Source organism: Leptopilina boulardi, unplaced genomic scaffold (assembly GCF_019393585.1).
Source record: "Leptopilina boulardi isolate dan_hultmark-lab unplaced genomic scaffold, ZJU_Lbou_2.1 LbouV2_51, whole genome shotgun sequence".
In the NCBI taxonomy this organism is placed as follows: Eukaryota; Metazoa; Arthropoda; class Insecta; order Hymenoptera; family Figitidae; genus Leptopilina; species Leptopilina boulardi.
Window position 1 is genome coordinate 1,961,811 of NW_026137996.1, and position 26,604 is coordinate 1,988,414.

A 26,604-nucleotide genomic window follows, 5' to 3' on the forward strand; every position below is an offset into this window, starting at 1 on the left:
AAAATAAAGTTTTATTTCTCTCTAAATTTGAATTATAGTGAAAAGTGAGTCACTAATTTAAATTAGTAAGAATTTTAAAACTATAATCTTTAGTCACTTTTTACTAAAACTTTAGTAAAAAAAATTTTAAACTACTAATTCAAATAGTAATATATTTTACTAAAAATTAGTAAAAATTCTTACTAATGTAAATTAGTAGCTCATTTTTCACTAATTCAAACTTAGAGAGTTCCTTATTGATATTGAGATTTAAATAAAATGTTAATTTTAAAAAATCTCAGATAAAAAAACACGATACAAATAAATTGTCAAACTTCGAAAGAAATGATTTTTTTTTTGTCATGAAACGGAAATTAAATACAACTATGACAGAGGGGGAGGGGGGGGGATTAAGAAAATTATGTAAATATTTTTTAAGAAAGAAATAATTAGTGCATATAAATAAAATAATTAAAAAGGGTAATAATAGAAATAAAGATAATAGTACCTAAATAATAATATGAAATAAACACCAAAAAAAAAGAAAGAAAGAAAAAAGTAGTTAATTATTTTGAAGAATTTTAATTGGCCGATTGTTTTTATTGAAATGTGATGTAAATATTTCAGCAGCAGCAGCAGCATCCTATTTCAGCGTGTCTAAAAAGATATGTCGGAAGAGAAATAAAGGAAGAGTAACGCTGTGTCATCCTGTGAAGGGTGAATGATCGTGGTAGATCGCCTTTTTTTCTAATAAAAAAAAAAGATCTATCGATCGATCGATCGATATCTTCTAGGGCTTATTAAACGTGCACATAGAATACTTGAAGCAGGACATATTGCTCTTTTGTGTCAGCACAAGAACTTTGTCCATTGACGTCAGAAATGCTTCTTTCGCTAATTTATTTTTACACGGTTTCATATATATATATATATATATATATATATATATATAATATAAATTATTTTCGCTTATACGCAATCCTTTTAAGATTCTATTTAATGAATTTGATTAAACAACACGAAAGGTTATTTTAGTTCTAAAAAATTCTCTTGATTTAAATTTTGAACCAAAATAAAATTTTTTTTATATACTTTATTATGATCAATATATTTTCTAATAAAAATGCATTCTGTATCAATGTTTGCATGTATATATATATATATAAATACAAGATTGATAACATGGCTAAATGGTGGAACGTCTTAATTTGATTTTCATCCATCAATGTCTCGCCACATCAAGGAAATGATCAGTTAGTAAATTAATCATTCGATATAACCATATTATTCTATCTTTTTGATTAATGAGAATTTCATCAAAAAAGAATATATATGGAGAAATTATTTTACGTCTATTAATTTTATTTAAACTTTTCTTGTGATAAACTGTATCACTATTAAGAAAATTAAAAGGCATTAAAATAAGCTGCAACGCTTTAATCCAATTTTAATCCATTTTGGTATTAAAATAAGCAAAATTGGAATAAAATAATAAGCTTATTTTAATATACCTTAAAATATAACGAGAAAGGATTAAAGAAAGAAAAGAAAATTATTGAATAATATATATAAAGAAAATGAAATAAAAAAAATTAGTTTCGATATCTTACCGCTTAATTTGAGTCCTTGGAAACATCTTTAGAATTGAAATCACTTGATGATCACTTATGCGGTCATTGATGTCACCAGAAGAAGTATACACACTCAACAGTCACCTCGCGCAAAGCTTTTATTAGCATATATATATATATATTTATTATAGAGATAATATTTTCTTTTTATTTTCTTTCAATTGGATTTTTCGAATCAATTTAGAATACTCAAAAAAAACTCCTATTTTCGAAATTCTTCCAACAGTCTTACACAAAAATTGTATACACTATAGCTTTTGAAAAAAAAAAACGCCACAATATAGCAAAATCACTCGCACAGTTTCAAAAATAACACTATAATTTAATTTGATCTATTAAACTGCCATTATCCTTATATATATTCTCATTTTATTTCCTTGACAAAAAAAATTATTCTTTTTCTTCTATTTTATTCGATGTTCTTCTTTTTAAGAAATTTAAATTACAAATTTTAAATTATAATAAACAATTTTCGTATAGTGGAATTTTTATTATTGAAAATAATATATTTATTGCCGTGTTATCAGTTGGTATTTTTTTTCTGTATCATTTCCTTATATATATATATGAATACGGATTTCCCTTTTTCCAAAAATACGGCAATTTTTTTTTTTGACAATACACTTATTTCATGACAAAAATTAACGTGCGGGCGTCCACGCCTCGATATTACGGTTCGTCGAACGTTTGTTTATCGATCCGGTCGATATACGGTTACAAGGCGGCCTTTCTCTCGCGTTCCGCGCCGTTTTCTGCAGCCTCGCTCGCAGGAACTTGATAAATCCATTTTTTGCATTGCTCCCTCCCTCTCCCCCCTCCCTCATTCTATCTCTCTCTCTCTCTTTCTCTATTTCTCTCTTCCTCCACCTCACTACCGATTCCTTAACGAATAGTGAATAAATTGCGATTACACTCGGTACTCTCGTCACGCACCGGAAAACATTGAATCTTCCCCCCCATTCACCAACAACTTCATCCTTGCCTTTTGTTTTTTTTCTCTCTCTCTCTCTCCTCCCTTAAGTCACATAATCCATTAGTATACACTTTTTCAAATTTAAAAAAAAAAATATATTTATGTCAACACTTTGAATTCTTTTTTGGTAATTATTAGGCGCGATTAATTCCCCCTCCCCCCCAGCAAGTGAGATAATCCGATCTTGCTCTTTGGAAAGACGGCGAAAGACTGAAGAGAGTAAGGTGCTGGACCCATCGTGAGGCCCACGTACCGAGACTATACGGTTGGATGCCGGTTCGGGACCCGTTCGGTCGCTTCGCCTCGTTCTGCCTGGTCGGGGCTGATTCGCGAGCAAGGATGCTGTATGGTACCAGGACCCCACCCCTCTCTCTAATCCGGATTCTACCATACGGGGTTCGTCACAGTTGCTCCCGCTTGTGGTGAACTCTTCTCTCTCTCTTTTTCTCTACGAATCTCTAAGAAAGAAAGAGAGTAAATGAGAGAGAGAGAGAAAGAGAGAGAGAGAGAGAGAGAGAATCAACGATCCAAAGATTCATAGCAAGAGAGAAAGAGAGAAATCACTGTCCTTCTCCCTCTTTCACATACACACACACACACTTAATGCCCCCCTCAATACTAGTCGTTGCCCTCTCCTATATTTTCCACTACGCCCCGAGACCCCCCGACTGTATTACCAGGGCCCCTTGGCGTAGCGCGATGAGGCAAAGGGGCCCAACCTCTGCATCCGACAGGAGCCAATCGCTGTCTCTAACGTACGATCTAACGCCGCGTGAGGCGCTTCAAATGCGGGGACCGGGCCCCTTGCTTAAAATAGAGGTGGTGGGGGGAACAGCAGCAGCAGGTGATAGAATGCAGCATGTAATATCTAACGTGAAATCGACGCGTGATTGCATATACAAAGTATAAAAGCGATGAACCATCAAAGATGATATATACATAATTAATCATATACTCGAGTATCTCTCTCTCACTCTCTCACTCATTCTCTTTTTTTTCACTGATAAAATCACAGAAGACGCAAACATGTCTTGATCGAGTCATTATTTTAGACGAGATTTAAATTTTATGTGACATTTTGTCGATTTTGATATTTTTTTTTTTCAAATTTAAATTATATCTTATCGATTAGCTTAGTGATCGAAATTTACATTTTTTTTTTCTCTCTTTTTTTTGTGCATTATTTAATTTATAATCACAAAGTACTCTCTAAATCTGAATTAGTAAAAATGTTTACTAATTTAAATTAGTGACTCACTTTTTGCTTCTGAATTAGTAAAATTTTACTAATTATTAGTAACTTTTACTAACAATTAGTAAAATTTAACTAATTCTAAAGCAAAAAGTGAGTCACTAATTTAAATTAGTAAACATTTTTACTAATTCAGATTTAGAGAGTATAAAAGGAGTAAATTATTTTATTATAGAATAGAAAAAAAAATCATTTTCAGAACAAAAAAAAGGGATAGATAAAAAATATGAGAGAAGCAAAAGAATGGCGCCTCCATCGCGGGGTTTCATATGGCCAATATTAATATTACCCTTGCTAAAGGAAAAAAAAAATCCTTGACAACGGTTGCTATGGTAATGGTTGTCATGGAAACGATTGTCATAGAAACTATAATATTATGATAATTGTTGCTATATAGTAACTGTTACCATGACAAGCTTATGAGTGTACGACGGACTAACCAAACGACAAAGCGCGTTTCGGGTTTGGGCCACTAAAAAGGATTATAATTAAAAAAATAATTAATTAATGAAAAATAACTAAAACAAAAATATAGATTTTAACTTCAAATAGAATTCTATGAAAATCTCATCCTTTTGGAGTTGAAGCAGAGGGAGTGAATTTTAAGCCTAGGGAGAGTATAAAAATAGTATAGTATATAAATTGAAGGGACCTTATAGAAGCAAATGAATTATAGGTTATGTTTACAAAAGTTTTATCATTAAATTTTTTTATTTGTTTCTGTAATATCAAAATCAATTTTTTTTCAATATAATTAACAACCAACATTTTTGGTTTTTTCCAGATATTTTCACTTCAAAAATTTCGAAAACATAACCTTTAATTTTTTTCCTTCGAAGGTCCCTTTCTTCGCGATATACTCTCTAAATCTGAATTAGTAAAAATGTTTACTAATTTGAATTAGTGACTCACTTTTTGCTTCTGAATTAGTAAAATTTTACTAATTATTAGTAAAATAAAAAAATAGAAAATAAATAATAATAGTAAATAAAAATTAGTAAAAATTTTTACTAATTTAGAAGCAAAAAGTGAGTCACTAATTCAAATTAGTAAACATTTTTACTAATTCATAATTAGAGAGTACGTTACATAAACAAAAAATAAAAATTTCTTACCTTTGCTCCAAATCATCTGTAAAAGAAAAATATTATTTAATTTTTTGTTATACTTAATAATTAATTAAATAAAATAATTAAAAAACACAGAAAATTAAAAGGCATTAAAATAAGCTGCTATTATTTTAATCCAATTTTGCTTATTTTAATCCATTTTGGTATTAATATAAGCAAAATTGGATTAAAATAATAAGCGTTCCAGCTTATTTTAATACATTTTAATTTTCTATGAAAATATATTTATAGAATCCATATATAATCATTATATTGAACACAATATAATTTCATATACTCAAAATGCTGTAATTTTTTTTAATAATAAAAAATGGTAAATTTTTCAAACAATTAGAAGAAGAAAAAAAAACTCCACTCAATTTGATATATATGTACTGTAATTTATATCTGAATAGAATTCTTAATTATTATATATTATAAATCAATACCACGGCAATTTCAAATAGAAATTATCAATATTAGATATCTGCAAGGGTTTTTTTTCCAGCTTTATTATATTGGACATATAATAGAGTAAAGCAATTATCGGAAAACGGATAAATATCAAAATTATTGTTATATATATATATATATATATATATATATATATATGATATAGGAGTGCGTATAGCATAAATTGCTAGTACTGCATTTTCTTGAGTATATATTACCATAGTGAATGTGAGCATAATTTATACCGACATTGTAATATTTACGGTGGCACTGTAATTTCTCTAGCTAATGGGCAGAACCTCCCAACTATACACTTTCTATTGTTTTGAGACAACACGTAATAAAAAATAAACATGGCACATATATATATGTATACTATCCAAGAAATTGTTACCTTTTAAGGGGGAGTTACACCTTTGAGGTCTCTTTTGAACCTGTTTTTCAAGAATTTTTTTAAGACACAGGAATAAAGTAAACAAAATTTGGTTTCAGGGACTTTATTTGTTATGATTTGAAGTTTACAAAAATATATTTACACTTAAAAAAGTTTAAATTTGTAGCCTATAGAGGGCGCCAAAGTTGGTCCTGTTTCTCTGCAGAGCAAATCGGTGGACAATATTCCGGTTAGACCGTTTAATCTAAAACAAAAATTCAAAGTTTTTCTGAATCTGTGATAGATTTAGCTTTAGAGTACGTAGGATATTTTAAAAATATTAATTTTTGTGAATTTGGCAGCTGTTTGAAGGAAAAAGTCGGTTTTTAGGGCTAAATTTTCTCAAAAAATCTATTGCCAAAAAAAAAAAACAAACCAAAAAAAAATTCGCTACGTACTCTAAAGCATTAGTAAATGACGAACAAAAAAAACTTTGGCCGAAGTCAATCCGATCAAAACTGTTCGAGCTAGACTGTCCACCGTTTTGAAAAACGTCATTTCGAGAAAAACGCTTTTAAAGTTTTGACAAGCACTGGCAGCGCTATAGGACACCTTCTGTAGATTTCGATTTTTTCACATAAAATAACTTCGAAATCACTTCTCCTGATATAATTTCTATTCTACACATCTTAAACTATCGTTTAAGCAAAAAAAAAAAAATCGAATTTTTTTTCGGGTCAAAGGTGTAACTCCCCCTTAAAATTTATTGAGAAATTTGTCTCTCTCTTTCTCTCTCTCTATGAATTGAAGTTTTGTAATTTTCAAATTAATGTGAAACAATTTAAAACATATTTTTATTAAATTAATTCAATGATGCTTTTTTGCAAAAAAAAAAAAAAATATCTGGTTTGTATTTTTCTACATTTCGCTATGTGCACATACATACTAACTACATAGAGTTTAATACGTTTCTCATCCTTTTAAACAACACTGATAAGATCTGGTATCTAAGAGAAGAATATTTTTATATAATAATTTACAAAACGCGTACATACAGGTTTAACCAGCAGGTTGTTTCAAAGACTCTCTCGATAAAACCTGCATCAGTTAACAACAGACCAATGGTTAAAAAAAATTGAATAAATAAATAAAAATTCACAAAAAACAAGAAAAAAAATTGACTATTTCTTAATTAATTCAAATATTAAGCCCTCGAGTTATAATTAATAATAATTTCTACATGTCACATAATTGCTATAATATTTATTTATAAACATATATATATATATATATATATATATATATATATATATATATATATATACTAGCGCCAACCCCCCTGTTTTAATCATTTTTTTTTAATTTTCCATTGATCTTATTTTTCCAAATAAACCACCTATTTCAAAGAATTATTATCTTACAAATTCATTGAAATCTGAATAAATATTATTAAAATTAAAATTATTAAATTTTAATTAATAAATTAATTAAATTAATAATAAATAAATAATTAATTAAATTAAAATCGACATTAAGAAATTATTTTTAAAAATAATTTCAATGAAATTGCCTAAAAACCAATAAATTATTAAAAAGTCTTGAAACGAACATAACCTTTAAATTCAAGTCATTTTTGGCGGGAACCTCCACTTGCGGCTATATTGAAAGTCTTGAAATTTACATAACCTTAAAATTTATGTCATTTTTGGCGGGAAATACAGAGAGAGATGAGGGAAAGATAAAGGACTTATTGCTTTATTAGGGTCTTAAAACAAACATAACCACAAAATTAAGGTCATTTTTGGCGGAGGAGGGGAAATGAGAGGAGGGAGGGGGGACTTGAGGCTATATTCAGAGCCTTGAAACGAACATAACCTCAAAATTTAGATCATTTCTGTCGGGGGAGGGGACTTGCGGCTATATTCAGAGTCTTGAAACGAACATAACCTTAAAATTTAGGCCATTTTGGAGGAGGAGAGGAAATGAGAGGAGGGAGGGGGGACTTGCGGCTATATTCAGAGCCTTGAAACGAACATAACCTCAAAATTTAAGAGGGGGGACTCCCCCCTCCTAGGTCAAGAATTCTTGATATCTTTTTGTAATATAGGAAGATATATATATATATATATATATATCAAAATAACTATTATCCTACAATTATTTTAAATTTCTGTATATACGATCAAGATCATGTGTGTGGTTTATGTACGCGTGCAATTTATAAGTGATATGTCAAAGAAATTTTCTTTTTCTTTTGATTGTGTTTTTGGAACACTTCCAAGAACAAATCCATTATAGTCATTACGCAAAAAATAAAAAAAAAAAAGACAGAGAGAGAGAAAGACAAGTGTCCCAAGAGATCTTGATCTTTTGTATAATAATAATATAAAGGCGCCTCCCTATGGTGTTTGGTTGCCATCATCAGTGTATGTCTATATACATATATATATATATGTACTCAAGAGTGTGGAATTTAAAGTCAACTCGCAGAAATTCAGTCACCATTTATTATGTACTCTTCGCACGATTGAAATGACCATCGTTGAGAGTTGAATAATATACAGACCAACATTGTAAAGACAAGCACGAAATAAGGGAACGATATCCTCGTATTCACATTGTGTGCTACAGATTTATTAATTCATCGATATTTATATACAATGGGAAAAATATTTGTTTCCCATTTATATAAATATTGATCAAGAAAAAAAAATTAAAGAAGTTTTCTAATTTTTGCAAAGAAAAAAAAAAAAAAAACAGTAAGTTAAGTAGGCCTAAAGTGCCTTCACAGGAAATTATAAGGTATCAAAATAAGCTGCAACGCTTATTTTAATGCCTTTTAATTTTCTGTGATTCATGTAAGGGTTGCGTGTCTTAAAATTTAGGTCAAAAAATACACTGAAAAAAGGGTTTGGTATTGACAACGAAACGTTTGGTTGGTATTTAAGCAACCAAAATTTTTTTGGTTGAATCAACAAAATTTTAATTGTCTCAATCAAAATTTTTGTGACATAACCAAAATTAGAAAAAAAGGATTTTTGTTGTCTTAACTAAAGTTTGATTGGGACAACCAAAATTTTGTTGATTCAACAAAAAAAAATTTGGTTGCCTCAATACCAACCAAACGTTTGGTTGTCAATACCAAACCCTCATTCCCTGATCCGGCCCCGATCTTGGGTCCTGCACTCTAAATCTGAATCAGTGAAAATTCCACTGAATTCAAATCAGTGATTTAAATTCAGTAGAATTTTCACTGATTCAGATTTAGAGTGTGGAATAATTTCTGCACGAGTTGTCATGGAAATGGTTGCTAACTGTTACTATGGCAACCGTACCAGTGTACCTATATAGCGTAACTATGTCATATTCTATAAAGAATTTATATTTTAGAAAACATTTTCGAGAATAATTGGATGAATCAATTTATTCCTAGATACAAAGATGATGATTATAGCAAGAAATTTTGTAGAAAATAAAAATCTTATTCAATCGCAAAATAAAGATCATGATTCTAAATCTGTACTCTCTAAATCTGAATTAGTAAAAAAGTTTACTAATTTGAATTAGTGACTCACTTCTTGCTTTTCAATTAGTAAAATTTTACTAATTATTAGTAACTTTTACTAACAATTAGGAAAATTTTACTAATTAGTAAACTTTTTTACTAATTCATTTTTACAGAGTATATAGCATTTGTATATAAGAAAATATATATATATATATATATATATATATATATATATATATATATATATATATATAAGAAAATCAAAGTTTTCATAAGAAAAGGAAATAAATCATCAAGCAAAATGTGTTGTATACTTGATCTATAACCGACCTGTGGATATATAACGAGTGACGGTCGCCGAAGAGTTGCATCGATCGGGATTCAACAAATTAAAAACAGCATGACTGGTACGCACACTCAATATATACGCGCTGTACATCGGCATCGCGGGTTCCCTTTGATATTGAGATCAAGGATGATCGAGCTGGCACGATCGCCAGTTTCTAAGATTATCCCTCTGTGCGCTCACTAAAGTTAAAACATGTATATATATATATACACCAGAATATCCCTTATACTTATATATTTATAAAAAAAAAGAAAAGAAAAAATTTCTTGTAACGATTTATGAAACAAATATAGTGTCTATTTCCTGTAATAAATATACTAGCAAAAACACACTTTGCTTCTTAAGCGTTTCTTAAGAGTGCTATTAATATCGCATAATTAGCCGCATTAGCCAATGTTAAGATTATTAGCATAAAAATTCTATATTGAATATTAAATAATGTAATTTTTGTTTACAAAATATAAAGCAATAAATTAGTTTCTACTTCCTAATTTATTTTTTTTTTTTGTTTTTCGTTATCAAAAATGCGTCGATAAAGAAATAAATAACGTTTTTTCAACGTGTACTTATAATTACTAACCCAGGTGGAAAAGTTCACGGTATTAGTGACTACCGGTAGACATTACCGCTTCCGCTACCGGAATATTCACTACCGGTAGTCACGACCGGTAATATTTCCTAGATTACCGGTAGCCACTACCGGTAATTTTTCCGGGACTACCGGTAGTCACTACCGGTAATTTTTTTTTTACTACCGGTAGTTACTACCGGTAATTTTTCCGGTACTACCGGTAGTCACTACCGGTAATTTTTTTTTACTACCGGTAGTCACTATCGGTAATTTTTTCGGGACTACCGGTAGTCATTACCCGTAATTTTTCCGGGAATTACAATCAAAATTTATTACCAAATAACAAATTTTGATTGTAATTTTAAACTTACCGGTACTGACTACCGGTAGTCCCGGAAAAATTACCGGTAGTACCGGAAAAATTACCGGTAGTGGCTACCGGTAGTACCGGAAAAATTACCGTTAGTGCCTAAAGGTAGTGGCTACCGGTAGTACCGGAAAAATTACCGGTAGTGCCTACCGGTAGTACAGGAAAAATTACCAGTAGTACCGGAAAAATTACCGGTAGTGCCTACCGGTAGTACCGGAAAAATTACCGGTAGTGCCTACCGGTAGTACCGGAAAAATTACCGGTAGTGCCTACCAGTAGTACAGGAAAAATTATCGGTAGTGCCTACCGGTAGTACCGGAAAAATTACCGGTAGTGCCTACCGGTAGTACCGGAAAAATTATCGTTAGTGCCTAAAGGTAGTGGCTACCGGTAGTACCGGAAAAATTGCCGGTAGTGGCTACCGGTAGTACAGGAAAAATTACCGGTAGTGGCTACCGGTAGTATCGGAAAAATTACCGGTAGTGCCTACATGTAGTGGCTACCGGTAGTACCGGAAAAATTACCGTTAGTGCCTACCGGTAGTACCGGAAAAATTACCGGTAGTGACTACCGGTAGTGAATATTCCGGTAGCGGGAGCGGTAATGACTACCGGTAGTCACAACCGGGAACTTTTCCACCTGGGGAAACTAAAAATTTAATAACAAATTTTACTACTGTCGCAGTACTACTGTACATACCCAGTATTACAGTAGTCAATTTTAAATATAGGGTAAACTAAAAAAAAATTCAATACAAAAAATAAATGATAATTTAGAGAAAAAATTTTTAAAATATTTTACTCAACAACAAAATTAAACATTTATATTTGTGATTAAATCTTATTTTTCTAATAGTCACAAGGTCATTTGAATTCATTATGATTAATTAAATTTTGTTTCGACCAGAAAAAAGAAAGAAATATATTATTATATATCTCATCGTACACGGGAAAAAGAAAAACGTTGGATTAATACCGTTTTCCGATTGGTTCAACGGCAAGGAGCGCTGTAGGCAGTGTCTGTTGGATCAACTTACTTGTAACAATAGATGGACAGTAGGTTCAACAGTAAAAGTCTGTTGAATCAATGCCGAAATCGTGACAGGGCCCACTGACGTTGAACCAATCGGAAAACGGTATTAATCCAACGTTTCTCTTTTTCCCGTGTAGGCATATAGGAAAAGGTCAGTTTAATACTATTTCCGAGTCAGGTGCACGCAGACATTGGATCGGGTCTTCAGGTGCAGGAGGTACTTGATCGCCCACGGAAACTTGTACCGATCGTTCGCATGCATTTTTTTACGTGTATGCTAATTTCTCAGTATGTGTGTGTGTGTGTATGTGTCTGTATATAGAAAACTTGCACGACGAGACTGTGCATTTCAGAATATGTTCAATCTAAATTATATTTAAATTCTCGTTCGAATTTTATTAAACGAAAAAATTTCTTTTTGTTAAAATATAATTTATCTCGGATTTACACTTTTGCCTCGTTTATTGAATTTGATGAAAGATTTTTTTTTTCATTTTATTTCTAGATAAGTTCTGGAGAATTCAGAAGAAAAAAAAATTAATTTTTTATGTTATCATCAAAAGCAATTTCAAATTTTGAAGATAGCCTAACTTTATTAATTTCGAATTTTATGCTTCAACTAATTGTATGATTTGGAAAAAGTATTTTTTACTAAAAAAAAATAGTAGTCAATGAAATAAATGAGAAATAAATTATTTAGTTAGTTTCTGAAACAAGGAGGAAGGATTTTTTTTCCTTTTCCAGGAAAACATTCTTTAAAAAAAAAGTATTTTTTAACATATTTTCCAGTTAGTATGATTTGAAAAAAGTATTTTTTATTCAAAAAGAATAGTATTTTTTATCCCACGTGGAAAGATTCCCCGGAAAATGACCCCTGGAGGTTTTATCAAAATTCCACCGGAACTTCCGACGGAGTTCCGACGGAATTAGGACTCTAAAAGTTTTGAAAAAAATTAATCGGACTTCCGTCAGAATTCCGTCGGAATCCCATCGGAAATTCTTTGAAACTCCGATAGAATACCGACGGAATTACGTTGGAAGTTCCGGTGGAATTTTGATAAAACTTCCAGTGGTCACTTTCCGGGGAATCTTTCCAAGTGGGATAAAAAAATTAGTTTTAACGTATTTTCCAGTTATTTTCCAATTAGTATGATTTGAAAAAATTATATTTTTTAGTTAAAGGAAACGATATTCAATGAAACAAATGAGAAAGAAATATTGTTTAGTTACTGACAGAAAATTAAAAGGCATTAAAATAAGCTACTATTATTTTAATCCAATTTTGCTTATTTTAATCCATTTTAGTATTAAAATAAGCAAAATTGGATTAAAATAATAAGCATACGTTGCAGCTTATTTTAATGCCTTTTAATTTTCTGTGTAGTCAAATATATAATATTATAATATATTAATATTAAATATCATATAAAACATCATTATTATTGTTTTAATAATAAAAAATAATTTAATAATTAGAAAACAATAATCAGCGAGCTAAAGTGCGCAATGGTCTAGTATAAATAAATACATGAAGAAAATAGAGAAATCTGTTATCCCTTTTATATGCCCCCTGCGAAGATTTAAATTCAGACTAAAATAATTCTACTGCAATAGCAAATTTTTTTTTCTCTGCAAGTTATATGTATATGTGTATGTATATATATATATGAAGAATCACACAAACTTAATGCAATGACACGTGTGTATGAGTTTGATGTCATCTGCTGACCGGTCCAATCGCCGGTAGCACACCGTGGGAAGAAGTAACCGGTATGAATGAAATAATATTGTCCCATCGTGTATAACAAAAATCTCCAAATACAAGGTCAATATTTTTTCGTCATTTATCATCTATATTATGGGTTACGGGACATTAGACGCTTCTTCGATGCTACAGGGCATCCCTTATATAGCTCTCCAAGATTCATCCAAATGCAGATTAATTATTCTTCTCATATTGTATTCCGCAGCTTATGCAAATTTTTATTAAAAAAGAAAACAAATATTTTGCTTTTCATATTTTTTTTTTCTTTGTGGATATACTCTTAATTTTTTTTTTTTTTTAATCAAATATAATTTTCCTCTGAAGGGGATAATTTTTTTTTTTTTTATAACAGAAATCTCTGGTTAAAAAAAACTATTCAAGAGGACAACATTAAGAAGAGGAATTTTCCCCTTAATGTGAGATGAGAATTTGAATAGTTGTAAAAAAATAAAAGTATAAAAAAAAATGATTTTCTTCTATTTATAAAAGAAAAGGTCAAACCGTAAATGCCGTGATCCGTGCAGAAGGTGGATGTGACCTACTGGACCTCTTCAGTTAGCGGCGAGGTTAGAAGGGTAGCGACTAGATTCTAGTCTTTTATATTCTTATATATGTAGAAAACACCCCATATCAAAAACTAGGCGTTCAACCCTTTCTTTGCACCTTACGCGGTAAAATTGGACACTTCAGATTAACAAATGACCATAGTGGATGGTCTACAACTTGTATTGCGAATGGACAATTATTATTAAACGTGTTGGAACTACTATCTTTGCTGGGGGTCTTTCTCTCTATATTTTCGTTGATGCCCTATGGGAAAAATCTTCCACAAAAAATTTTCAGCCCACGAGAAGAAATACACACGAGAGCAAAAGCAGCAGTAGCAGCTGCGGCGAATTTTTAAGTCTTAGCTCCATGCAAATCAGATCTTGCAACACTCGATTTATTGGCTTCGGATGTCAAGCATGCCCAACCCCTTCGCACGTGTATCAAAAGAAGGAAGAATTCTCGAAAAAAAAAAAAAAATCTCGCGGCTTTCTTTCCCACCTTTTTTAGAATTTTTAGTTTCATTCTCTCTTAATATAAAAAAATTTTTTCTAATTTTTGATTTACAAAAAGAGCATTAATTAATTAATTTTTCAAAAATTTTAATAAATAAAACATTCTTTTAGCCAAATTATAATTTTTCTTTATCCAATTAAAATTTTTATTTAACACAAATAGGGTCAGCCGGGGTAAATCCGAACGCTTTTAAGTAAGTTTCAACAATAACATAAGTTTTTTCTTTTAAAAGACAATACTTCCGGTATTCTGGTGCATGAAGTTGTTACTTTACTTCCATAGAACAATTTTATGGGGTAGCAAAAATTTTTTTGATAAATTACAATCGCAGGAAACTTAGCGTTCGTATTTATCTCGATACTTTGCAACTTTCCTAAAATACCGGGGTAAATACGAACGCCACTGTATTTCAGAAAAATCTTAGGGAAAATAAACTTAAAGTATTGCAATTGTTAAACTTATATAAAAACTCAAAAAAAAAAAATACGATAATAAACCTATTGTATGTAATAATGCATCATATATAAATACAAAAATCAAACAGGTTAAAAATTAAAATGCATTACACAATTAAAACCTTCAATAACTTTATCAAATTATAACGGATTTTTGCAAAACTTGGTACAGAAAGTATTTTGGAGTGATTTGAATGTAAATACAAAAATAAAAGTCAAATTTTTTAAATTCAAAATGGCGGATTCAATATGGCAGACTTTCCTAAAACTTATTTTTAAAAATGATCAAATTTCCTAACTCCAAATTCGTAATCAGCGACCCTGAAACCCCCCGAGTAACAATTTTCGAGCGAATCCAATGAATTTTTTTATTTTCGTCCGCCATATTGGATCCGCCATTTTGAATTTTGAAAAACTGACTTCAAATTGGTAATCAGCGACCCCAAAAACCCTAGAATACCAAATTTTATTAAGATCATGAAAAACTTTTTTCAACAAACCATTTGGCAAAAAAAGTGGAACACTCCTTCGAGAGAAGAGAGATTAAGTTTCTGCTTATTAATTACTAAGGAGGATACATATAGAAAGAAAAACTTTTTTCTATGTACTTTTATAATGTTAAAATAATAGTGTAATCAAATAAAAACAATTTTTGATATAAGAAAAAATTATTGAAAATACCGTTCGAATTTACCCCGGTTTTCCAATTTTCCGGGATAAATTTGAACGGTCTGATATTATTAATAAAATTTTACAGAAAGCAAAAATCAAAAATAGTTTCTGTTCTAATATTTATAACAAACAATTATAAATAATCAAATGAATTTTTAGCTTCTTTCTCTTCAACACGGTGCGCTAGAAGCAAAAATAGGTATCACAAAAATGCGGATAAAAACGGTTTGTGCAGCATGATTTGTACATATTTATAGGTTCAAAATCCGGTTGAAATAAAATCCTACCTGTTCCCGTTTTGGAAAAATCCATAAAAATAATTTTTTAATATGAAAAAGAATAACATTCTTTTTAATTCATAAAGTGGAAACTTCTCGCAGGATAATTTTTTTTTAAATTAAATAGTTACCATGGCAACCTCAATGACAATAAATAATGTGTTGTCAGTTTGTTTGGTTAAATGAAAATTAAAGAAGGCCGTAGTTGAATTTTCTTCAGAACATGTTTAAATGTTACGTCGTTATTAATTGTTTTTTAAATATTTAAAAAGAAATTTTAATGTTATATGGATTTAAAGTTTATATTTTGTTCAATTAAAAATAAAATTATGCCTCTATAAAATCTTATAAATTTATTACGTAATTCAAAATTTTCTTTATTTCATTTGTTAAAAATCTTCCTTTTCTCGAATTTATATGCACTAATTATATAAAAATATATTAAAAGAATAACTTCTAATATATATTTTTGAATAAATTTAGCCAAAAGTTCCAAAAAAATTCAATGGATATTAATTATTACATTCAAGAACTTGAAATAATAAAAAAAAGAACGATTTTTATGAATTTCTCGGAAACGGGAACTGGTAGGATTTCATTTTAACCGGATTTTGAACCTATAAATATGTACAAATCATGCTGCACAAACCGTTTTTATCCGCATTTTTGTGATACCTATTTTTGCTTCTAGCGCACCGTGTCAAATACGAGACAAAATACTAAAAGAGTGTCATATTTGATTGTCAATCTTTTTTGCAATACTCGTTATGGGATACACTGTAAAAAATTTAGGGAGTTAACAGCACTAGGAGTTGGGAGTTCGATTTTTCGAGTTAAGAATCAACTCGAAAAAGGAGTTAACCAATAGTGGAAGGGAGTTCAGGTTAGGGAGTTTACACTGTTAAAAATCAAGCTTCAACTTTACACTAAAAAGATTGAAATTATATATTTTCAATCTCGACAAGTGCGAATGTTTTTATTTCATTGGCTTAAAGTTTTTTGTCCAACCAATGACATGCAAACATTTACCCTTTTCGGATTAAAAATATATTATTTCAATCTTTTTAGTGTAAAGTTGAAGCCCGATTTTTAACAGTGCAGTATCAACTCCCTTTTGAGTTATTTTATAATGGAGGATCATATTCTTCAACTCGTGTAAGGAGTTAAAGTTGAACTCCCTTTGCTTTAACTCTAAAAAGGGTGCGACTTTTATAGAGTCCCTTAGGGAGTTAAATTTTAACTCCCTTTTTTACAGTGTAATACTTAGAATCTCTTGAAGAGGATCTGAGGTAAAAATTCTCATGTCTAACTTATTTTTTTAAATTTTAATTAAGCTGAAATAATTAGCGTTCGGATTTACCCCGGCTGATCCTAATGTATTTAAATAACAGCAATAAAATATTCTAATGAAAAAAAATTTATTTGAAACAAATAAATATTTATTTATAGCCTGAGACAAATATATATCATTAGCTTTGGAGTTTATAATAAATTATAATTACAATTTTATTATAATCAAATTTTTTTTCAAAAGTAAATTTATTTGCTATTTTTCATATAACTCAAAGCCGAATATTTTTTTTCCGTGTACAATTAAATATATATTTCGTTCTAAAATTTATTTTTCAGTTTCAAACATGCTCTCAAAAGCAGAAAATGTTTGTGGTTTTTAAAATGAAAATAGAGTGAAATGTCAATTGCTTTAATAAAAATAAGGTCAAGACAGTTTGTTTTCACATGGCGAGAACTTGGTCAGAAAACATGAGATGTAAAATTTTTTTACGCCCCTCGCATTCGCTCAACATCACGGATGTGAATCTTATACATATATATATATATATATATAAATATATATGTGTGTGTATATCCTGAATTTTATTTCTCCCTCGCTCTCTTGTATAGACAAGTTCTACATCGAACGGTCGTAGTCAAACATGTCGAAGGTTAGGTGGGTGTACTTGAAAAAGCTTTTAATACAAAAGACAAAAAAAAATTTTATACGCAACATTACAAAACGTTAATTGAGAAATAATTCAACTTTCACGGAAATTTTTTTTACCCTCGAGAAATAGTTTCAAATCTATAATATAAGAGTTTTATAGAAAGTTGTATAGAAATATTTGCTTGTTTTAAAAACTTTCTAAAATGTGAATAATAAAATATAAGAGGGTAAAAATATATTTTTTTTACAAAATAGAGACTTTATAAATTAATAAATAAATTTTAAAATTTAATTTAAATAAATTTTGTTTTCGCGTAATTATTATTATATGGAAAAAAATGAGAAATGTAATTGTAACAACAACAACAACAAAAAGGAGGTATTATAATGAAGAAGAAAAAAAAAAAGAACAGCAGTAATATATTATTTAATTCAAACCTTGAATTATGACAGGCTGGAATGTATATTCGTTGTAAGAATGACATTTAATTCTTTGCTGTGACAAAACGGGTTATATTATATAACAAATGTGTGAAACGCAAAATTTTTAGTTCTTTATTATCTCTCACCATGTGACTCTTTAAAAGAAATTCAGGTTCGCGGGACATCCCACGGAGATGGGCACGCGATGATATTTTTTAAGAGAGAATCTTCTTAGTCGCTAAATGTATATCTATATATAGTAATTTATGGGGTGCGAGAGAAGAAGAGGTGACTATCTCCATATCGCGTGGTTGACAAAATTTTTCTTTGCTGCCAGAATCTCTCTCTCTCTCTCTCTATATATATATATATATATATATATATATAGAGAGAGAGAGAGAGAGAGAGAACATTGGCATATTCTGGCAGCAAAGAAAATATATATATATATATATATATATATATAGCGTTTTTGTAATATTTGCATAAAGCTGAAAGTCCCCTGAAAAAAAATGGGAGCAATGTTTTTTTCATCTAGGACTCGCCACCATTTGTCATTTTTTTTTTCGATCAATCTTATACTATATAAACAAAATTTTAATGCAAAAAAATTATTTTTTCTCTACTTACTGCAATAGTTAATAATTTTTCTACTTTATTTTTTCACAATTGAATAAATGTAATATTTACAGAATTTTTGGGGAAAAAAAATTATTTCCATTTCTTACATTACATAATTACCGCATTTTTCTTGTGATTATAATTTATTTATAATATTTTATTTTTCTTATTATTTAAAAAACAATAAATTTAGAAAAAAAAATACCCTGTTGAAAGCGCAATAAAAAAGAAAATTAAGTATCGTAATAAAAAAAATTTAAATATTTTGGTATAACGTTTTGTGGTATATAGGGTTGAGTATAAAACAAACAGGGACAATTCACTCATATGTCACTATTTTGTAATCATATATTTAAAAACCTGATTTTTCTTTCCCCTGAAATGAAACGCAAAATATAGCTGCGAATATTTTATATTTTAAATTAATCCACGTCTTTGTTTGGTATAAAAATTTATTTTAGAAAATTAAAAATTTTTTCAATTTTAGAAAAAAGAAAATTTTTCTATAATCTTTTCATATACAAAAGAAACGTAAAAAAAAAAATCGAAATAAGGTCTGGGTCCATCCATTACGGGTGTCCAGATGTTCGTTGGGGGTACAAGAGGGTGAAACATCCGAGATAAATATTACCCCTTTTACCAACGAAAAATTTCACTTCACGGGACTTGCATAATGCCTGGTAACACATATTACCCCCAAAGGACCGGAAGTTTCCCTCTCTCTCTCTCTCTCTATATACCCTCTGCATCCCTATGTATATATATAGTGAATCTCGATAAAATTTTTGGAATTTTATGTCTGAAATATTTTTTTTCCTAAATGGTTACCCCCTCTACTTTTTCACCACTAACAATTATTCCGTTTACATTTTATATATATACATATATACACAATAACCACTTGTTACGAAGTAAAACTTCTATAGAACACATATAGCCGTGTGAAATTTCGTTATATAAATTTTCATCCCTTTCAATTTGAATACTTCTATTGTGTATATTATCTGTTACTTATTTTCAATAGATTACGATTTTTCACAACATATCTCATTCGAAATTCAAATTTTTATTCCACTCGCTTTTTCCTTCTGATGAATTTATATATATATATATATATTTTTTTTTTCTACTCTATTTACCCAACCAAAAATTTCAGTATTATACCAGAGTATAAATAAATAGATTTTCTTTTTAATTATAATACTAGTTTACAAAAAATTCTAGAGTGAACCTGATGAATTTTTATGTTTAAATATTTTCTTTATAAAAATTTTTTCACTTTGATTTTATTTTTAAAAATTAAAATAGGTATTTTATTTTGCTTTTTTGTGGGTAAAATTATTTAAACAAAAAGTTTCCTGAGACTAATTCCAAAACATTTTGCAATTTTTTTTTTTATTGTTTTCAGATATGCAATAAAGCAAAAAAAATTTAAAACGATCAAACTAAAAATAAATTAAATTTTTATATAAAAAAATTAATAATTTTTAAAATAAAAATTTAAAAAAATTTTCTTGACAACACTTGTTAAAAATTAAAAAAGAACTTTTATTTTCTTAAAAAAGTTTTTCAAAAATTTATTTTGATGCAAATAATTAAAGTGAATAATAAAATAATTAAATAGCTAATTGTATAATTATATAAATTATAATTATTTTATAAACATTTTTATTTTTACTGAATTGTTTTTATATATTATAAAAACTTTGGTTTTATAATAGAGATATTTTTATATTTATTTTTTGATTTTTTTAAATAATAATTTACAATATATATTATAAGAAGAAATGAAAATTCTTTGTGTTTTCGATTTTATATATAATAAAATATTAATTAGTTAGTTGACTAATTTAATCAATATTTAATTTGTGTTGGGTTACTAAAAATTTTACACACTTTTTCCTATATTAAAGAAATATTTTTTGAAGTTTTTTTTATTTTCAATAATAATTTAAAGAAACTTTTTTTTTTTAAAGAAATTTTTGACTAAACAAAATATATAGGAAAAAAGAATGTAAAATGATTTTTATATTTTTAATTGTTGTTGTTTTTTTTTTTAGGATGTCAGCCGCGTTGAGGAAAGAAATTTACCTGAAACAATACCTGCAAATGTATATACATGGACAGGAAAAGAATTATATAAACAAAAATTTGTCGGTGACAGATTCATTCCACAGAGAAAATCATTGAAGTCAAATGCCTTTAATTTTCATTTTGAAGGAAAAGTGAATAAAATAAAGAATGAAAATGAACTACAAGTATTGGAACAGGTATAAATGCAAATTTTAATTTTTTTTGTTTTTCGAAAAAATGTATTATTGTATATATATATATATATGTATATTGAAAATGATTTATTGGTGCTGAAAATATTTTTTTTACTAATTAAAATGCTCCTGCGCGCGATAATTCTTCTTGGGTGTACACAAGTGAAGAATAATAAACATATAAAAGTTTGAATAATCGTTAAGTAATTAGCATAATACATATTAATTTTAAGTATAAGAGGATATATCGTTTCAGTTGTTGTTCAGCAAAATTTTTCAGTTTCCTACGTCGTTGTAAGCAAGTACGTTAGTTTTAATTGGTTTTTTTTCTTTGCTTTAAATAAATAAACTACTTCGTTCTTCTTCTCGATTATACTTGTCTCTCGTAAATATAGATAGTTTTTTTTATAAATTTAATATATAGTAAAAAATTCTCAATGAATAACTTAATTGAATACATAATATATAATAATGTCAAAATGAAAAATTTATTACTATATACAGTCGCGTTACTTTATTTACTTTTTTTTTTTTTTTTTGTTTTTAGTGAAAATGTTGGATTTATATACTTAATTGCCACTGACGCGACTTAGTTACCCACGCAACGTCACATGTCATTTATGTTGCCACTCCATAACGAAGTGAAACTCCCCATTATTCCAGACAATATATTTCGCGTATTTGCATTTTGTGTAACAAAATTCTCTAATGATTTTTTTTTTTACAAAATCAGTTTATTTATATTTTTAAAATTCAATAAAAAAATAATAATTACTTAATTTAACGGTTTCTATAGTAACGGATGCTATGGTAACGATTGTCATATAAACGGCCCCACTTGGAAAGATTCCCCGGAAAGTGCCCCCTAGAGGTTCTATCAGAATTCCGCCGGAATTTCCAACTTAATTCCGTCGGAATTCCATCGGAGTTCTCAAAGAATTTCCGATGGGATTCCGACGGAATTAGGACTATAAAATTTTGAAAAAAAAAATAATCGGAATTCCGTCGGAACTCCATCGGAATCACATTGGAAATTCTTTGGAACTCCGATGGAATTCCGATGGAATTACGTTGGAACTTTCCGGCGGAATTCTGATAGAACCTCCAGGAGGCACTTTCCGGGAAATCTTTCCAAGTGGGGTTACTATGATAACTATATTTAATTATTATACTCGTTCTTAATTATTAATATTAAATTAATAATAAATAAATTGAACATACTTTTAATTTGAAAAATATTTTTAAAATCAAGAATAAAGTATATTTCATTTCAGCGTATAAAGAATTTTCATTTCTCCATTAAAGTTTTCATTCGTAAAAATGATTTTTCTCAAATGTTAATGTAAAAACATTATTGTCACCATCTTTTTTTCTCCAACTTGTATATTTTACTGTCTCTCTTTTCATTTGACACACAAGAAACGAGGTTCATTTTAAGTGTCAGCTTAATTGCAAGGGAAATGAAAATTACATTTAATTTCAACTAAATTCAATGAAAAATGTTTTAGAAGAAATGTATAACAACTAATGAAGACCTTTATTGCGCCACAGTATCTTTACTGCCAATTTGGTAGAAATCATTATATGACTCTTTAAAAATACCCATACGAGAAAATGTTTCAATTTAATTGAAACGCATGTTATTAAAAAGGTCTGTTGTTTCTTTCTTTTTTTTTTTATTATATACTATATGGGGAGATGCACAAGAAACTTCACTTTTGAATACAAAAAAAAAAATTTTGTTAAGTATTCACAATCATAAAAAGGTTAATTACAGATAAGAAATAAACGTTGAATTCGCTTTCAAAGTATATATATATATATATATATATGTACAAAGTTGCATATAGCTTATAGATAAAAGGCTCATTATTATAAATAAGAAAACACGAGTCTCTTTTAATTTTACTAGGCATATAATAGTGTAATTTCAATTGAAATGGTTTATAAAATAAAAGAACGAAAAGAAATTAGATTACCCATCCAAAGATACAAAAAAAAAAATAAATAAATTTACATTTAACTTAATTTTTTTTATTTTTAAAAATAATTAAATTAAATTAATTTAAAAAAATTTCCTACTATCTTTTCATTTATTATTTTATTTTTTATTTCAGATAAAGTCATTACCAACTGAATGGCGTAAACGGGGTATGAATGCAATATTATTGGAATTAAACATATTTCCAGGACAACAGCAAAATTTACAAAATAACAACAATATAAATAACAATGATAAATTATGGCAATGTCGACCTCGTAAAAAACCATTAATGTGTTCATCACACAAAGGTGATAATGTTAATCACCAAATTCCACGTAAATGATATTACTTCTTTTTCATTGCAATTCAAATTGATTATTAAGTTCTGATTCAAAAAAAAAAAAAAAAAAAAATTTGAATTTGTTTAGAATTTAATATTATTTTGAATTACAATATACCGTCTACAATTGAAAAAACATACATAAGTATGTCACTTACGTATGTTTTTTCCCTTGTAAAATAGTGTAATAAAATTGAATAAAATTTTTTTTTTCTTTTTTTTTTGCAGAAATATTTAGATTTCCATTTTTTATACGCGGAAGACATTTGGTTGATTGGGGTAAACAAAATTATATCGTCATGGCAATTGACGGTGGTGTTGGTGTTTTCGATGCTGATTCTCCTTCAAAATTGAATTATGAAAATTATGACAATAGCGGTTATGTTACTGTTGTTAAATGGAATAATGATGGTAGGGCGCAAGAAATTTTTTTTTTTTCAGTATATTTATTTTCTTTTTTTTTTTTTTTGCAATATAGGTAGTAAATTTGCAATTGGACACAAATACAGAAGTAATATCTCTAAAATTACAATGAAGCATTTAAGAACAAAAGGAACAGAAGCTAAACTTGAAGTAATTATATTTTTTTTAAATATTTTTTTTAAGAAATAATTTTTAATTGAAAATTTTTTTTTTCTCTAAGAATAAGAAAAAAGCGAACAGACAATGGTTTTGTAATTGTCCATGTGATGAATATTTATTTTGTGAAATTGTCAACATTTGTTGGTCAAGTACAGATAAATTCATTTTAGGGTAAGTTAATTCCCCCACCCCCCCAAATATTGAATATTTTTATTTTTATTCAATTTTTAATAGGGGATGCAGTTCAGGAATTATGTTTAATTTGAATGAAGAAACTGGCAAGATTGAGAATACAGTAGATTGTGAAAGTGATATTATTCATTTTTCACTATCACCAAATGATAAATATCTAGCGGTAACATTTCAAGATAAATCGATAAAAATTTTTTTCTGGCCCGATTTTGAACCCTATATGAATATGCAATATTACAAACGAATAAAGGTAAATATCTAAATAAATAATATATAATTAATTATATTTAGATAAAACATTCTTGTAAATTAAAAAAAAAAAAAAATTTTTTTAATCTCAGTCACTTGCTTGGCATCCATGGAACAATCATATTCTTTGCGTTGGTGGTGGACACAATGATGGATCTTTATCAGTTTGGAATGTTAATGTACAAAAACCATTGCAATATCGTACAATTGATTTTACAGGGACTGTGGAAAATTTATTATTTAATAAATTAACTGGCGAATTAATTGTTCATTGGTCATGTTACGAACGAGGTGAACGACAAGTTAAAATTGTTGTACTTGAAAATTTAGATAAAATTGTTGATTTTATTCCAATTGAAAAGGATGTTAAAATATTAAATATTATTTCGAATCCTGATCACACTAAGCTTGGTAAGCATATATATATATATATATATATATAATCATCTTAATGAAAAAAAAAATGTAATATTTTTATTTGCAAAAAATTCTTATAGCTCTACCATGTCGTGATACAATAACAATTTGGAATATTTTTGGCCAAGAAAATCAGTCAATAAAAAAGAAAAAAATTGAAAAATTTATTGACACTAACGTATTCGCTTATTACAATATACGATAATAATAATAATTATTATTATTATTATTTACAAAAAAAAAGAAGTGAATGGCTGGCCATTGATTATTATTTTTCATCGTCAACAAAAACAAAAGAAATTAATAATTAAGAAAAATTTTAAAACCGTTACAAAAATGTAAAAAGTGTTTTTAACTTCTATAACTATATATATACGATTTGTTAAAAATTGAACTGTTAATATATAATAGAGTATTTATTTATGTATAATTTTAAAAATCATAGAAATTGTGCAAACAAAAATTTTTTTTACAAAAAAAATTAATATTTTTATTTTAATAAATACGATTTTAGAATAATTATTTGGTTTTCTACACACCCTTATATAAAACCAGTTTTATTTCTTTTGGAAGGATATAAAATCGCATAGGTTTTTAGAATGAAATTGTAGCTTATCTAAAACTTTGCTCATTTGTCTTTTGCGCTTGAGAATAAAAAAATGAAGAAATAACACAAGAGCAAGATACATATATATATATATATATATATAGAAAGTTTAACGAAATCTTGTTGCATGTACAGTTAAGCTGCTTAACAAATACAGCAACTTTACTAAAGAGATCTTTGAAAACATTGCAATTCGAATACACTATATATACACAAGGAAATACATTCCATGATTTCTGAATGTACAACGTAATCCACGTGTCGGAAATTTACGAGCAAAACAGCAAAATAGTCTGCTAACACAAGTAACTGTAAACCTTATCACTGCTAAACAGAGCTTACACATTTCTATGGTTAAAATTGCCATACAAACTCAGAAGCATATTGAAATCTAAAATTTCAAAAAAAAAAAAGAAAGATACGAAACTACAAAAAACAACGAAAGTAATTATCAACAATTAATTAAATTTCATATAAAATTATCATTAAAAAGAATGTAATCATAAAATATTTTTAAAAAAAGAAAAAAATTATATAAATGTATATGATTAATATTATACTATAATTTAAATTTTTTATTCACCATAATCATAGCTTAATTACGAAAATACATTTACTTCTTATCGAAAGCTAAGGAAAAATGGAAAGTACTACCTTCACTATAGATTAAATACATATGTATATGAAAATCAGGTATTAATAGCACAGTAGAAAATAATTTTTAGATAAAGAAGAATGTTCCTTGCGGTTGCTTCATATATGCAACAGTTGATAAGAAAATTAAAAAAAAAACTCTTGAACGATAAGAGACAATTTAAATTGTATTCAATTATTTAAATTGCATCATTTGGATCACACGCTGAGAAAATTTAGTCCTTTAACGTCAAGTCAGAAAATAAGACATATATAGTTGGTACAGTAGCCATTGCTCGCTATCTCTCGACATTCATCATGAAGACATATACACTACTCGACTTTCACATCTGTGAATTAACGAGGATGACCTGTCATCAACAAAAAAAAAAAACAATAAAACAAAAAATAACCATTATCAGATAAAGAAAACATTCTGATATTCATATAATAATTTCGCGTTCTTTTTCAAAAAAACTAAAAAATCCGATAAAATCTCCACTTTGTATATATAA

General features: G+C 28.2%; 1 protein-coding gene across 2 annotated transcripts in view; it reads left to right on the forward strand.

Moving 5' to 3' along the window:
• The window catches only part of LOC127289754 (protein cortex), a 161,136-nt gene extending 135,768 nt beyond the window's left edge, over window positions 1-25,368 (forward strand). Inside the window, exons 2-9 of one of the 2 annotated variants that reach the window (XM_051317879.1) lie at window positions 20,879-21,088; window positions 23,203-23,404; window positions 23,638-23,820; window positions 23,888-23,982; window positions 24,053-24,162; window positions 24,226-24,433; window positions 24,525-24,843; window positions 24,930-25,368. In XM_051317879.1, coding sequence (XP_051173836.1) covers window positions 20,879-21,088; window positions 23,203-23,404; window positions 23,638-23,820; window positions 23,888-23,982; window positions 24,053-24,162; window positions 24,226-24,433; window positions 24,525-24,843; window positions 24,930-25,054 — 1,452 coding nt within the window. In that variant the 3' untranslated portion in view covers window positions 25,055-25,368. The remainder of the gene's footprint in view (window positions 1-20,878; window positions 21,089-23,202; window positions 23,405-23,637; window positions 23,821-23,887; window positions 23,983-24,052; window positions 24,163-24,225; window positions 24,434-24,524; window positions 24,844-24,929) is intronic. The other variant, XM_051317880.1, reaches the window with a different exon arrangement.
• Window positions 25,369-26,604: the final 1,236 nt, after the last annotated feature.